Below are 13748 nucleotides of genomic sequence, written 5' to 3'. Positions count from 1 at the left end.
TATTTTTGAAGTTTTCGGCGACATCTATCTTTCCGTCAGACACAAAAACCACTCTCTGTTACTAGGCTCTCTTGGGTATAAACATTGGCGCCTCAGCGCTGTGGTGAATTCCGTCCCAGATGACCAATTTGAACGGATCGATGGTTATTCTATCAAAAATTATCAAGAATCCTGTCCATGCGTGCACATCCGTTACAAGGGTCGTCATGGTGATTCCATCACGGTAAAGTGCTGTTATTATTCAGTCAGCCACCGATTATCGCTCTCGCCCTTGCTGAACTTTGGTGACAGCCGCATAGTTATGATAGTACGTCCACCACAACTCCATCACAGATATTCCTCCGCAGATGTAATGCAGTTGGGCGTCTCTTATACTTGGGAGTTTGGTACGATCTGAGCCTCATTCCCTCATCAATTTCAATTAGAGAGCAGGGGTAGCATTTGTTGGTCCACAACTAATTCCTTTTCAAGGTGATTATTCATATATCATTCTGTATTTTTCATAGGTCTTTCTCTGTCACCGATACGAAATGCACCCTCTACACGAAAAACATAAGAACTGCCAAAGCCAATACTAAGCTGTATACGTGGTATTGTAAATGTAAGTACATGTTGTTCGGTCACGTGATTGGACCTAATCATGTTAATTTATGCAAGGCGCAGAATTGTTACAGTCAGTTGATGCCCGAGCACCGCGGGAATGTGTCACCAGATTTTGGTTCATGTTCTCATCATGTACAGATCGCTGTCCCGAAAGTCCAAAACTCCTGGTCACTCAGTATGTAGTGTGTCATTTCGTTACCGCGAAGATGCAATATGTTTATGCACATTCATTTTGATTTTCCCAAATGTTTATTATCCAGTCGTTATACAAACCTATACTAATACCTGTAGACAGAAGCCCGAGGCACACTTTCAAGTTTTCATCAGTCCAGTTTTCTGGAAATGCCGATTCGTTGCCAATGGCTTGAACCTAATGATTAACCCACGTGTAGGGTCTTTAAACAGCATGTTCAGGATATTGGATGAAAAAGTGATAACGTGCCGCCGTGGTTATTAATATTTGCATCTTTCTTTAGCTTCCAAATTTCCAATGACATGTGAAAAGGGCACTTTACACCAGGTGGTAAAACAGGATACCAAAATAGTTGACCACAATGACATCACACACTCGAAGATTCCGACAGTTGCCGAGTGTGCCACGAAGTGTAATACGTCATCGGTGAACTGCCGCTCGTACGAGTACACGAAGGCAACGGAAGCGTGCGTCGTATCCGTTGACAACAGCGATACTGTGACCGTTACTGATATATCAAAGACGGCAGGCGGCACAGAGTTTCACGAATGGGATTGTAGAGGTATGCACATGACGAATTCCCGGCGCTGGGTCTCTCCTCCCATCATCGTCGAACACAAGGCTCCCGTTTCTATGCAAGACGCTGACTCTAGTATAATGAAATAGCCAATCAGAATCGTCAGGCACTTACACCTGTAACTCCCTGTACCCTGACATCACAGTGCGTCACGAGAACGAGTGAATTTAGAACTAATATAAACTTTTCAATCCTTCTAAGAATTACTTTAAACACAAAATATTTTTATCACGTTTCAGGCACTACTGACTGTCTTTACCCAAGGAAGCTAAAGTGGCGAACATTTGAGAATATGCTTCCCCCCTACTCGTATGACCGCCAGCAGTACGACGTGGTCACTGACGCGACCTGCCGGACAAGGTGCCTGCAAGAGACGGCCTTCCAATGCCTGGCAGTGACGTTTTTGAACAATTTGCCGACATGCAAAATGTATGGGGAGTCGAGTCGAACTCTGGCGAAAGAATCAATGAACAAAAATACTCAGGCAAACTTAGAGGAATGGACCTGTCGAGGTGCGTAAGCGCTGTGTAAGCTAACTTCAAGCTGAACTAAAGGCCTGTCTCTACTGCTGGGTCCCTTTGATAGAGGCGCGCCAAAGGGGTCCGACACCCCCTACTCGATCAGTATCTACTCAGTAATACTCCGTGCTGGGAAATGGCACATTCGACGTTCCTGATATGTTAGAACTTCAATGCAAGGGGAGAGCACGACCCAAGGGTCTACACGTAACGTTTTCTATGGGTTTATTTTCTGTTCGCGCCTTTTGGTCCAGAGCAGGAAAGCTGATTGCAAACAACGTTCATTCGGTTTCTCATGAACCTTAGAAGCTCCAGCTACTTTTAGTAAAATGCTAATGGTGCCAATCTACGTTTTTTTCTCGGACATCCTGTACATGGAAATTATTTGTTTTAGGAGAGATCCTGTGCAAGAACGGCACAATGAAATGGATAACCTTGGAGAACAGCTTTATCAAGTACCACAGTGACATCACCGTCAGCAATATTAAGACGATGCCAGAGTGTCAGAATGCTTGTCTCAATGAGATGCGGATGAACTGCCGATCTGTAAGGTTTGCTGCTGGTGACCTGCTGTGTTTATTGTCGGAGAAGGCAATGGATGACATGCCAAGAAGTGATTTCATCAATTTTCAAAGTGATACTGTTGCTCCGCTTATGCTGTTTTCACAATGGGACTGCACGTGTAAGTATGATACATGTCTTTAATACGTAGGCTTTAGCAGTGCAAAAAGTCATCCGTGAGTTCTTAAGACCTTCGTAGTGGGTAGCTCGTCGTTTGTAATGAAACGAAACCTTCCTAATAGCGTGTCTTTAATTTTAGCTGGCTGCGAAATCTTCCCGTTTGGTTGTTGTGATGGGGTTAGCCTCAAGGTGACGTGGGTTTTCTACGATGATCAGTAAAGAAGCCAGATGATAAAATGCTATCGGTATCATACGCCCTTTTTGCTTCAGATCCAACGCGAATCTGCCCAGTCAACACTATATGGAATTGGAAACAACAAAAATTGAAAAAGGCAACGCTCGACCAAGCAAAGGAGAAGGTCATATACGGAACTACTACAGAGGGAAGCTGCCAAGCACTCTGCGAAATGGAAAAGGATTTCCATTGTTGGTCTTACAATTATAATGATAAAACGAAGCAGTGCGAATTGAGTAAAGAAAATCGGGACGCAGCATTGGTTATCGTGGATTCGACGACGGATAATCATGGTTCAGGGGAATGCCCTTGTGAGTATATTACCATAACCCCCCTGTCCTTGCCTCAAGAAGTTGTCTTTGTTCACTTTTCGATGAACCTTTTTTGTCTAATTCTACATAGGCCTGTGCTGTACAATCAGACGTGAGAGACACTCTCTGGTCAGATGCTGGCCTCAGAGATGTGCTCATAGAGTAACATTTCACATTGGCGTCCATTTTTTTATTCGTGACTCACAACAATTTTTCTAACAGTCATCACCAGTCTCCCAGGATATACAACAAACAAAGGTAGCTGCGACGTCGAAAAGCACCAAAGTCTCGACAAGTTTACAACAACAAAAATCGAGGAGTGTAAGCTGGCCTGCGATGGACAGAAAGCCTGTAGGTCCTTCTTCTTCTTCCCCGATGAGTGTCGGATCTACACCACTGTGTGTCCGAATGATGGACCGGTGAAGAATGACTTCAGCGCGGTTTGGGTGAAAGAGCCTGTGGTAGAACCAGGTATGAAAATGCGATGCCAAGTTTGGCGACTGGATTGTGTTTTTTGGGTATCTGTTTTCTAGCGAAGTATCCGGATAGGAGGTAGGGTATGCACATTGTTATGCAATACAAAAGTAGTCAAACAAGTCGCTGAATTAGGTCATGATTAAAACACAACGACCACGTCCCTTGTCGTACTAGCATCAAATGCGACGTCTCTCATATGAGTATTCTATTTGACCTGATAAGTAGTAAGTGGGCAATTTCTTGAACAAGTTGATCTGTCAAACCTATTAATTTAAAAAAAATGCTGTTTCAGTCCCTCCCGTTTTGTGCGCGGCGAAACTTGATCTAATGTGGGTGGACTATCTGCACAAACATATCCGTTACCACGATGACCTCGTTCTCGAGACAGCAGACATGGCCGCCTGCAAGAAGGCATGTGAAAGCGAGATTCGCTTGAAATGTCTGTCTGTTGAGTTCAAGCCTTCGACCAAGGAGTGTGTCTTGTCGAAGGCAAATGGCGGCACCGTCACTGACGCTGACTGGGATGAATGGGACTGGATGGATGCAGATCTTGTCTACGCTGAATGGACATGTTTCGGTGAGTCTGAATGATTGTATGGCCCATTGCCTTACTCAGTCAACCGACGGGGTTTATTGTTCAGGTTGGTTCCGAGACATGACTGCGATAATGTTTTGCCCAAAGAATTCCTGTACGCTTGCGCATACAGTTGAACCTGATCACAATGGCGTAGCAATATCAGATAGAGCAAAAACGACTTCCGAAAGACTGTGCTTGGGGAAGAAAGCTACGTCATACAATTCGACTTGTTGCATATTTTTTGTCATTTTAATCATTTCATTTCATTCCAACAGAAGATAATGCCATATGTTCGGAAGGACTATCTATTAAATGGGATAAGGCCATAGAGGTCGCTACGCTGACCATAAAACGGACTGTTTTGTTCGCCAAAGATGAGACAAGTTGTCAGAACCTGTGTCTTCTCTCAACCGATCCGTGTCTTTCAATCAAGTTCACCGAACCCAGAGGCTCAGATCCGAGTGGGTGTTCCTTGTATGAAAGCGCTTTGGTCGTGGCACTTGCTGGCACAATGTCAACTCGGAAATGTGATCGTAAGTTTAGTACATATTTTTATTTTGATACTTTGTCATTTCAAGTGTTGAATTTCAGCAGGGGTGATTATTAGTGTTGGTTGATTTTGTTAAAGACCCCAAACCTTTATTTACAAGAGTGTGCTCGTCTTTACTGACTTACTGAATGTATTAGAAAACCATACAATTAAGAGATACTTCTTCTGGCACTCAAAGCACAGTTCGCTTGTACAAAATAGAGTGGTCCCACGCCAAATCTGAAGACCCCGCTGGAATGTTTCTAATTCATATATATTTTTACGTTTCAGTGGATTGGGAGATTGAAGGTTACACTTCCTCCCCTGGCATCCAAGGTGCCGCATGCAAAAATACCGCATTCTCGAAATACGCAGGTGCCGATCTTACCAAATGCAAGCACGAGTGTAACCAATTGAAAGAATGTGTCGGTTTCCGGTACGATGGCGCCTTGCCCAAGTCTCCAGCCTCGACGCCATGTCAACTGAAGGCACTTGCTTGCTCTAGTGATACTGAATTGACTGAGACTACGAGCACGGACAAACATATTTTTTATAAGAAAAATCGTAAGTTTTATTAGTATTTACACATCATCTGTTCAAGTTTTGTGGTTCTGAGAGAATGACTTGAGGCGCCCCTAACGGACACAACCGCACCAGGACCTGGTCATATTGGATTTTATTATTTTACCAGAGACTACCTTGTACCACCTCCCAGGAAGTTTGAATCTGTAAATTTCGGGCTAACACTATGACACAATCAGCTTTTATTACCTTTAACTTATATATCTCACACGCCAACGCAATTAACATGGCTTTGCTGCTTGTAAGCATGAGTGGACCTAATAAGTTCTACAGTGGCCGCGACACTCATTACCAATCAATGTTTCAGTCACTTTTAATTTTCAGTGGAGGCAGTCGTAAATGCGAAAAGCATTATCATCGATACGATCACGTCAACCAGCGCTACTGTCAAGTGGTCACTGGTCGAGGGTGTATTTCAGAAGTACAACATCTCGATACAGCCAGACAAGGGGACAGCCGTGACGCCACATTTAGTCGCAAATGGTGCAGCCGACTTGGAATCGAAGCTGAGCAACCTCATACCTGGGGTGGAGTATACCGTTTTCATCAAATTAGCTTTCAAAGATCCTCTTATAAAAAATAATGAGGCGGAAAAGGCATTCAGGACCAGTAAGTAGGGGTCACCTCAAAATTGACGGATGCCTACTATTTTTTTTTACAAATGAATAAAAGTTTAATTCAGGAGTGCCATCAAAACACCGAGTCTGAGAAATGAAAGTCTTATCCCCAATACAAAATCAGGTGGTAATTTTATAGAACCCTTTTTCTGAAGATTGTTCTTCGGCATCAGCGAAACTAGACCTTTGCTATTTACTTTGCATATACATGCACATGTAAGTACCTAGTGGTACTTTGATACGTGTCACCGTGCATATACTTCGTCTTCCAGAACCTGGCTCGGTCATCCAAGACTCCATTAAATCAGAGCCATGGCTGACGGGCTCTAATGTCACGTGGAAAGCCGTCACAGGAACTTATGAGTCATTCTCGATGACCATCGACAACTTTGCAGGAAAGATAACATTTCCTGAAGGGATTAGTAAGCCGTTGGCTTTAGTTAGTGGGTGCGAGCCTGGGACTGCCTATACCGTGAGCATCAAGGCCAAGTCTGGTACCATGGTAGGCGATCCCACGACTAGGGAAGTATTTACACGTAAGTTTTTCCTGAAGTGCTTGTAGTTAACGCTTGATTCTATGATGTAAAAATCCACTGCCATACCTCATATGGTGATCGATACTGGTTTCCAAATAATGATTTAGGGGGTATGGTGAGGGGGAGGGGTGAGGGGACTACTCCCAAAAAGTCACAAAAACGTGTTTTTCATGCTGATTTTAGCTTATTTTCTGACTAACAGAGGCCAGAATAAGTGTTCCCCGTGATCAAAATGCTTGGTATTCAGGCCTGCGTTGAAGCAAGTTATGACACTTCCGTATTTTGCCGTGCCAAACCCTGTCTCACAACAGTAAACCCGGCTGGTTGTAGTTCAGTCAGTAAATGATCACGATAATATAGCTTTGACTTCAACGCCTCTTCTTTCAGTTCCCGAGAGTCCGGCTTCTGCCACGGTAACTGTACATGATATTCGGGAAACGTCAGCCAAGGTCACATGGGGAAAGGTCCCACGCGGATCTGTCGACACCTATGAGATATCGATAAATCCGACCACTGGTGATGCCAACGCCAAATCAGTCAACAAAGACGAAACATTGGAAACTGACTTGGATAAGCTGACGCCGGGGACAAAGTACAACGTCAGCATTCAGGCAAATTGGCAGGCTCTTTCGAGTGAGGCGGTGTGGAAGATATTTTACGCCAGTAAGTACACATATCAAAATTACATTTGAAGAGGTGGGGAGGAGCTAGGCCTTTCATTGTGTTCTATTCACAGTTCTCAAGCATGAGGATCAATGCAGGGGTAGTTTTCCTCAAGGCTTTATTTCCCATCTACCTTTCTGCCCTTTATCTTAAATTTTCGGGCTATCACATTTAAAAAGAGGTAGAGAGCCGTTTTTCACCCTCGTAGTTTGATTTAGGGTACTAAATTAAATCCCTCATGTCATTCTTTTCAGAACCACATGCGGTAGATTGGTCGACGATTGAGATCACTGATGTTTCAAACTTCACAGCTAAGGTGACTTGGGCAGTTGTCACCATTGGGGTCGTCGAGGGCTATGTTGTCACATATGTCCCCACTGCCACAGGGAAGGCAACAAATCCAAAAGAAGTTGCAGTTCCACTGGCCGAACTGAAGGAGCTTATTCCTGGTACAGAGTACACAGTTAACGTGCAGGCAAAATCAGGGGAATCGCTGAGTGATAGCAAAGATAAGAAATTTAAAACATGTAAGTGGAACTTATCATGTCCATTACACCTTGATTATTGTCAAATAGTTCTTAACGTTAATATATACAAGAAGTTTGATGAGGTGAGGCAGTGTCACCAATGCGACCCCCAGCCTTGTGCAACATGCTTACTGGCGTACTGGATAAAGTGTCCGCCGCTCAATCTAAGGGTCTTTGGTTCGAACCCAGTCTGTTCAGCGTTTTGTCCTTCACATGTCTAGCTTAGTTGTGCACTGAAATGACGAAGGCCACTTTTCCATGATTACCTCTGTGGAGGAGACATTTGATAGTGACACTTGCTGTGAAACGAACTTGGAACATACCAGTCTCATTAGAAAGTGCTTTATAAAAATCGTCACATGACTCAAAAGCATTAATGTATCGTTATTGAGCACCTCTTTACAATCAATACCTTGTAATTCTTCATAATATAAAGCAAATGTATCCACGAATGATTGATTACGCTTCAACATATTCAATTTCTTTTCTAGTACCACAAACAGTTGACACCAAGACTATCGTGATCACAGTCTCTGGCGCCACTGCAACAGTAACATGGTCTGCCATTACTATTGGCGATGTTGACAAATACGAGTTAACTCTGACGCCGACTACTGGCGACGCTAAACCGAAACCCGACAGAGTTGGGAAGGATAACGAAAAGAGATGCACTCTGGAGAACCTCTCTGTTGGCACCAAATATGATTTCAGCGTAAAAACAAAGCTTGGGGAATTGTATGGGTTTCCAGCTTTGAAGGTATTCTCTACAAGTAAGTTACGATTATCCTATACTAGTGCCTAGTTTTGAAAGCCTCGTTTTTAAAACTGTGTCAGTTAGATGCACAGCCAGTTCCTATTACTCTATTACTCAAATCCAAATACCACGATTGGCTAGGTTCGCATAAGCTACATTTCAAATATGTATGTACATGTATTTTGGTAAAACCTGTTAAGAGCTCCAATTGCATCGGATATCTCACTAACTGCTGGGCATGGCGAATGAACACAGTGATACACAACCCGTTCACAAGTGCGAGCGTAGAACTTGGGCCGTTTACAGATGTACAAATGAAGCAATGACACATATAACTGCCTTCATTACTGATGTAGGGTGTAGTGATATCTCACTTGTTCAATATCCATATTATTTCAGAACCATCAGCCGTAATAGAAGCTAAGGTGGAAGTTGTCAACATAACAGATACCGAGGCCACTGTAGGCTGGGCAGGAATACTGATAGGATCAGTTGATTTCTACAAAGTAGACCGAATAATATCAGGTATGAACAAACCTGGAGAAGCTACATAATGTAATGCACGTGTAGCCAGATTATTCTACGGCCTAGTTTTTGTGACACCATGTATGAATGTTGAACTGAGCCTCATTCTGGTGTCACTTTTAGCCTATTACCTCTGTACATCCTGGTTTGTCCTGACACTCCATAAGTTATTAGGTTACCATTGGTTTTCAACTATGGATCTAAAATGTGGATATTACCAGGTGAAGATGCGAGAAGGAGATAAGTCAAAGACTGCATTTGTTTGTCCATTGGTTTTTTTGGGTAGTGGTATAGACTTCCACCGGGTGTAATGATATTGGTTCGTTCCAATAAGACTGTGAGTGCAAGGGGCTGCTTCATGTAGCCTATGTATGCATATTATCACATTTGTTATGAACATTCCAAGGATGTGCTGGTGATGTATTATAACATTAAGTACAAATCTCAAGATATGTGGCAGACTGTAATTTGCATAGGTATAAGATGAACAAACAGACATAAAGGATGTTGACTGAAAGATTGTAACATTTGCAAATGGTTTCGCTGTTCTTCACGTTATACAATTTATCGGAATTGGGTTTGCTTCCTTGTTCAATATTGGTTAAATTTTCAAGTTAATTATTTTCCCGATGAAGTTCATTTTCATCATCGTTACATTGAATAACCCTGTGTAATTGTAGGCGCAGTGACCACGACCGAGACAGTCCCTGGGTGCCCCGGGCAAGACACTCTTCATGTTGTCCGGCTCTCCAACCTGACGCCTGGAAGGCTGTACACGGTGCGCATTGTGACAACACTGGGCGACCAGGAGAGCGATCCTACAACAAAGGTTTTTACCACGAGTATGTTCTGTCTTTTCCTTTTACCAGATTAAGAAACTTTCGAGTACTCAGCCCAGCTTGGTCAACGTTCATGCATGTATCCAACCCATTTAACATTGTTCAATCAAAAGAAACATGCTCATAGCAGAACTCTGTGCAACGTCCATGCTTCTGTTGTGTTTATCAGTGTGTGTTATTACATGATGTACCAACTAGTTAGTATTCAAGCTGCATTCACTTTCATCCTCAGGACCCGAAGCTCCAAAAGCTGATAAAATCAGCATCATCGATGTCCTAGCCAACACTGCATCCGCCCAATGGGAGGCTGTCACTAATGGCTTCTTTGATTCTTACGAAGTCCGCGTCTATCCGGCCCCATCAAGTGCGGCCCCAGCGTCCCTCCCACGAGCTACAAACCCGCTAAAGGCCGAGTTACAAAACCTTGTTCCTGGGAAGACGCACACAGCAAAAATTACCACAAAAAAAGGGGCCGTGGAGAGTGAACCAGCAATCGTGACCTTCCAAACCAGTAAGAAACCTAATCAAAGTGAACTTATCTCTTTATTCTGGTCGAGATTGGAAAATATTATCAAGACACCACAAAATCTCTGTTTGTCTGTCACCTCTGCCTAAGGAATTGTGCACCGATCTATTCATGTTCTTGTCTACATTGAACCAAAATGGGGGCTCGGTTTTGCCATGGGCGATGAACTTGTAACTCAACATCGTTACTTTAAACTCCAGGGCCAATGGAAATCCTTGAATCCTCCATCACGACCAGCGACATTGTCACAACGGACGCTAGCCAGAGCATCACCCTGAAATGGACCGCGGTGACTAAAGGTGTCTTCGAAAGTTACATCGTCAGGACGTGGGAAAAAGCAGTTAAAGTCTTTGAGAAGACCATCCCCAATACCAACACTGCCACAGGTGGTAAAGCATCCCTGCGAAGAAGAAGAGCTGCTGGCACCGATGCATCACTCGAAGTTGTGATGCCAAAATTGGAGTATGGGAAAGAGTATACGGCCATCATTACCACCAAATCAGGTGCTTTGGAGAGCGCGAAGGCCACAAAGGTTTTCAAGATAGGTGAGTTCACCTATTGTATCATCCACTCTGCTTGTGGTTCCCCGTTCTCCTATAAGTGGTTCCATGCGTGAAACTACTGGGCGCTACAAGCAGAGTCGATAATGCATGGAGACTGTTTCCTATCTGCTCGGGAGGAGTATCACCATGTTAGTTTAACCAAATATCCCCCTATCGAGCCGATCCGGAAGCAATATTGTGTACGGGGTATCACAGAAAAAATGACGTATTCAAACTTTGAGTAGAGCGTAGCATTCTCAATATGAAACGGGCTCAAGACATGCTTGTGTATGAATAAAGTTTATGTGCGCGATCTAGGATTTAAGGTGTCTCCGCATCGGCGTTTAAGGCGGCATCGCCAACGGCCTTTGATCCTTCACGCGGCCGCCTTGGCTATGTTGATTAAATGCTTATTTGGAATGCGGTTTACCTCAGGTCCTTAACGTATTGCCTTTAAAGCTCACTTAACGCCAGTTAAGTCTACACTTGAAACTTGTCCAAACACATATCGTGTTGGTGCATTTTGTCCAACCGCTCAGAGACGAACAAACAGGTAAGTGAAAGTATGATGATGTGTGAGGAGTGACTGTATATTGGTTGTCGTGAACGAGTACGCCAGACCAGTTACTTATAGTATCAATAACAGTCTTGCATAATAGCAAGCGCTTTCATTGTGATGAAAGCAAGTATAAGTGATGGTCCAACACAACACAATTGAATGTTTAGTAATTCCTTGTAATGTCTGTGCATGGCTGAATCAATTGATGAGGCTGTCATAAGTTCTTGGGATAAACAGTACTATACGAGTAATTGTTGTATCACAAAGACCATTCGACGAATGGTTTCGAGCTAGTGTTGCTTTTATACGACATTCCATGTGATGTCATAACGTTTAATGCATGTAGACAATGTAAGTTCTTGGCTGGAGGGCAAGGCGAACACGCGTTTATGTGCTCGCTCCGATCATCATTGGTAGGCCGTTCACTTTCCGAATGTCGTGTGATATTTTGGCCAGATCTTCTTTTGCATGCATTGCATTGCGTGCCCTTCAATTTCGTCCTTGATGATATGTTTGACATATTGGACTGTCCACGTAAATCTTAGTGATATATTAAACATGTGGTATTGTTTTCATTAAGCTCGGTGATATATTGGGCATGTTGGGAGTTGAACTCCCCTAACGGAAGGCGTATATCAATCTCTGAACACTAATGGATGTCAACTGTAGGTAAATTGATAACAGACACTTGCGTTCTTGAGTGACCTTGGCGCGGGTCAAAGGTCACGCTATTATCAAGGTCAGGACGACGCTGCTTGCGGAATAGTCCAGTTAGTTCTTTTCTGAACTTCGGAGCGCTGACACAATAGAGTAAAAAGTTTATTGTATTATTAACATACATGAGGAAGTTAGTCATACTGAATGCGAGGTCAATTTGAACTTCTTGGTGTGTGTCGGCTGCTTTTTGTGGCGTCACAATGAAAAATATACAAGACGGAAAGACCAAGACAACGAATGAGATGTTGATGGTGAGCAGCATAATGGTCATACTCGTGACCTTTGCTGCTTGAGGGTTCTTTACACTATTCACACCAATTGGATGGACCTGGCTCCTTCGCTTGTGAATTTTCGCACAGCTAACTTTACCTATGATTAAGGTGTTGCAGGTGAGTATGACTGTGAATGGGAAACCGGCGACTGCGAATAGGTCCATCCAGTACCATGGACCGGACCAAAACTCCCCATACTCTTTGACTGCCGCTGGTGTACACTTTCCATCTTTGATACGATAGTAATAGAGGATGTGACCGTTAAGAACGAACAAAAACACGGCAACACAAAATAGCGAGACTAAAGTCCATTTGGCTGTGCAGATTGTCGGAGATTTGAATGGATAACAAACGGCGACGAATCGCTCCAGCGTAACTAGAGTTAGAATCCAGGTGGAAAAATCAAGAGAGAAATACACAAGAAAAGTATGCACAGGGCAAGATGCGTTTGTGAGAGTACGCACATCCGTTCCGAAACTCCGTATCCAGTGACGTAACAGTCCTGTATAAAGCACTGCCGTGTCGCATACGGAAAGAGAAATCAGCAATATTCGTGTTGATTGCTTTCCAAATTTGGTTTTCGTTAGGACAGCGATTGTTGTGAAGTTGAATATCGTGCCACAAAATAAGAGTATTGGTGCAAAGTATTTCCAGATCACAATGTCAAGCCGGTATTCCCAATAGCTAGCTCGATCATCGGTAGGTGGTGTCGTTCCATTCACGTTCCAAGGGTCTATTGCAGGAGTGTACAGGTTTGGCTCGGGCATTTTCTGCAAGAAGTAAGGAAATTGCAACATGCAGATAAAACATAACGAATGGTATAATATATATACATGTATTATATATAATACATGTAATACTTCCAGTTTGGTATGAATTCCTTAAACTGAAACTCACCAATATCCGTTCTCATTTACTGATGGGTGTTTAGGAGTCTTGCTATTAGTGAGAACAAAAACTGTGATCGCCTTTATTTATACAAAACAATAATTGAAAACTCTATTTGTCTCGTTATCAAACCAATTAAGACAAACACGTGATTTGCCCTCAAAACATTTAACCTATGGTTATCCTTACCAATAGCGCATTTGTCGGATGAAAGAACACGTCGAGTCACGCCCTATAGAAGGCCGTGCCCTCTTATAACATGTGATAAAACATGACTATAAATGATCTAATCACGTTGTATCTGTATGAGTACATTGATATTGATATTGGTCTCTGTTCCTGGATAATAAGAAGGTGTAGGCTTGATCTGAATCCTCCTCCCCTGTTTATCAGATTTGCTTGTTAATGGAAAAATCATTCGGTTTGGATTAAAATTACCGACGGTTGAGCCATCACCTGTAGAATCAATGATACAGATCAAATATCAATCAGGTTGTTTG

At 43.1% G+C, this 13748-nt stretch overlaps 2 protein-coding genes across 2 annotated transcripts; one reads left to right on the top strand and one right to left on the bottom strand.

Annotated features, from left to right (window-relative positions):
* Positions 1 to 1093: 1093 nt before the first annotated feature.
* LOC135502247 (uncharacterized) lies at positions 1094 to 11181 on the top strand. Its single transcript, XM_064794907.1, has 17 exons — positions 1094 to 1358; positions 1613 to 1885; positions 2286 to 2573; positions 2843 to 3118; positions 3341 to 3589; positions 3888 to 4172; positions 4448 to 4705; positions 4993 to 5265; positions 5608 to 5892; positions 6173 to 6436; positions 6824 to 7099; positions 7354 to 7626; positions 8118 to 8396; positions 8780 to 8905; positions 9586 to 9747; positions 9977 to 10255; positions 10471 to 11181. Exons 1-17 carry the CDS (start codon positions 1094 to 1096, stop codon positions 10884 to 10886), a joined length of 4527 nt encoding a protein of 1508 aa, XP_064650977.1. The 3' UTR covers positions 10887 to 11181.
* A 379-nt stretch (positions 11182 to 11560) lies between these two features.
* On the bottom strand, positions 11561 to 13127 carry LOC135502246 (thyrotropin-releasing hormone receptor-like). Its single transcript, XM_064794906.1, has one exon. The coding sequence runs from the start codon at positions 13125 to 13127 to the stop codon at positions 12021 to 12023; it is 1107 nt and encodes a 368-aa protein (XP_064650976.1). The 3' UTR covers positions 11561 to 12020.
* Positions 13128 to 13748: the final 621 nt, after the last annotated feature.

The sequence above is a fragment of the Lineus longissimus genome, chromosome 18, assembly GCF_910592395.1.
Source record: "Lineus longissimus chromosome 18, tnLinLong1.2, whole genome shotgun sequence".
Classification (NCBI taxonomy): Eukaryota; Metazoa; Nemertea; class Pilidiophora; order Heteronemertea; family Lineidae; genus Lineus; species Lineus longissimus.
The sequence above is the reverse complement of the archived record's forward strand: the minus strand, read 5'-3'. Positions and strand labels throughout refer to the sequence as shown.

What these genes read in the sequence shown, in the direction of transcription:
- LOC135502247 (XM_064794907.1), top strand. Translation starts at nt 1,094, where the DNA reads ATGACATGTGAAAAGGGCACTTTACACCAGGTGGTAAAACAGGATACC. An exon ending in GACTAGGGAAGTATTTACAC is followed by an intron (nt 6,437 to 6,823) that starts GTAAGTTTTTCC and finishes CTCTTCTTTCAG; the next exon opens with TTCCCGAGAGTCCGGCTTCT. An exon ending in AATCGTGACCTTCCAAACCA is followed by an intron (nt 10,256 to 10,470) that starts GTAAGAAACCTA and finishes TTTAAACTCCAG; the next exon opens with GGCCAATGGAAATCCTTGAA.
- LOC135502246 (XM_064794906.1), bottom strand. Translation starts at nt 13,127, where the DNA reads ATGCCCGAGCCAAACCTGTACACTCCTGCAATAGACCCTTGGAACGTG.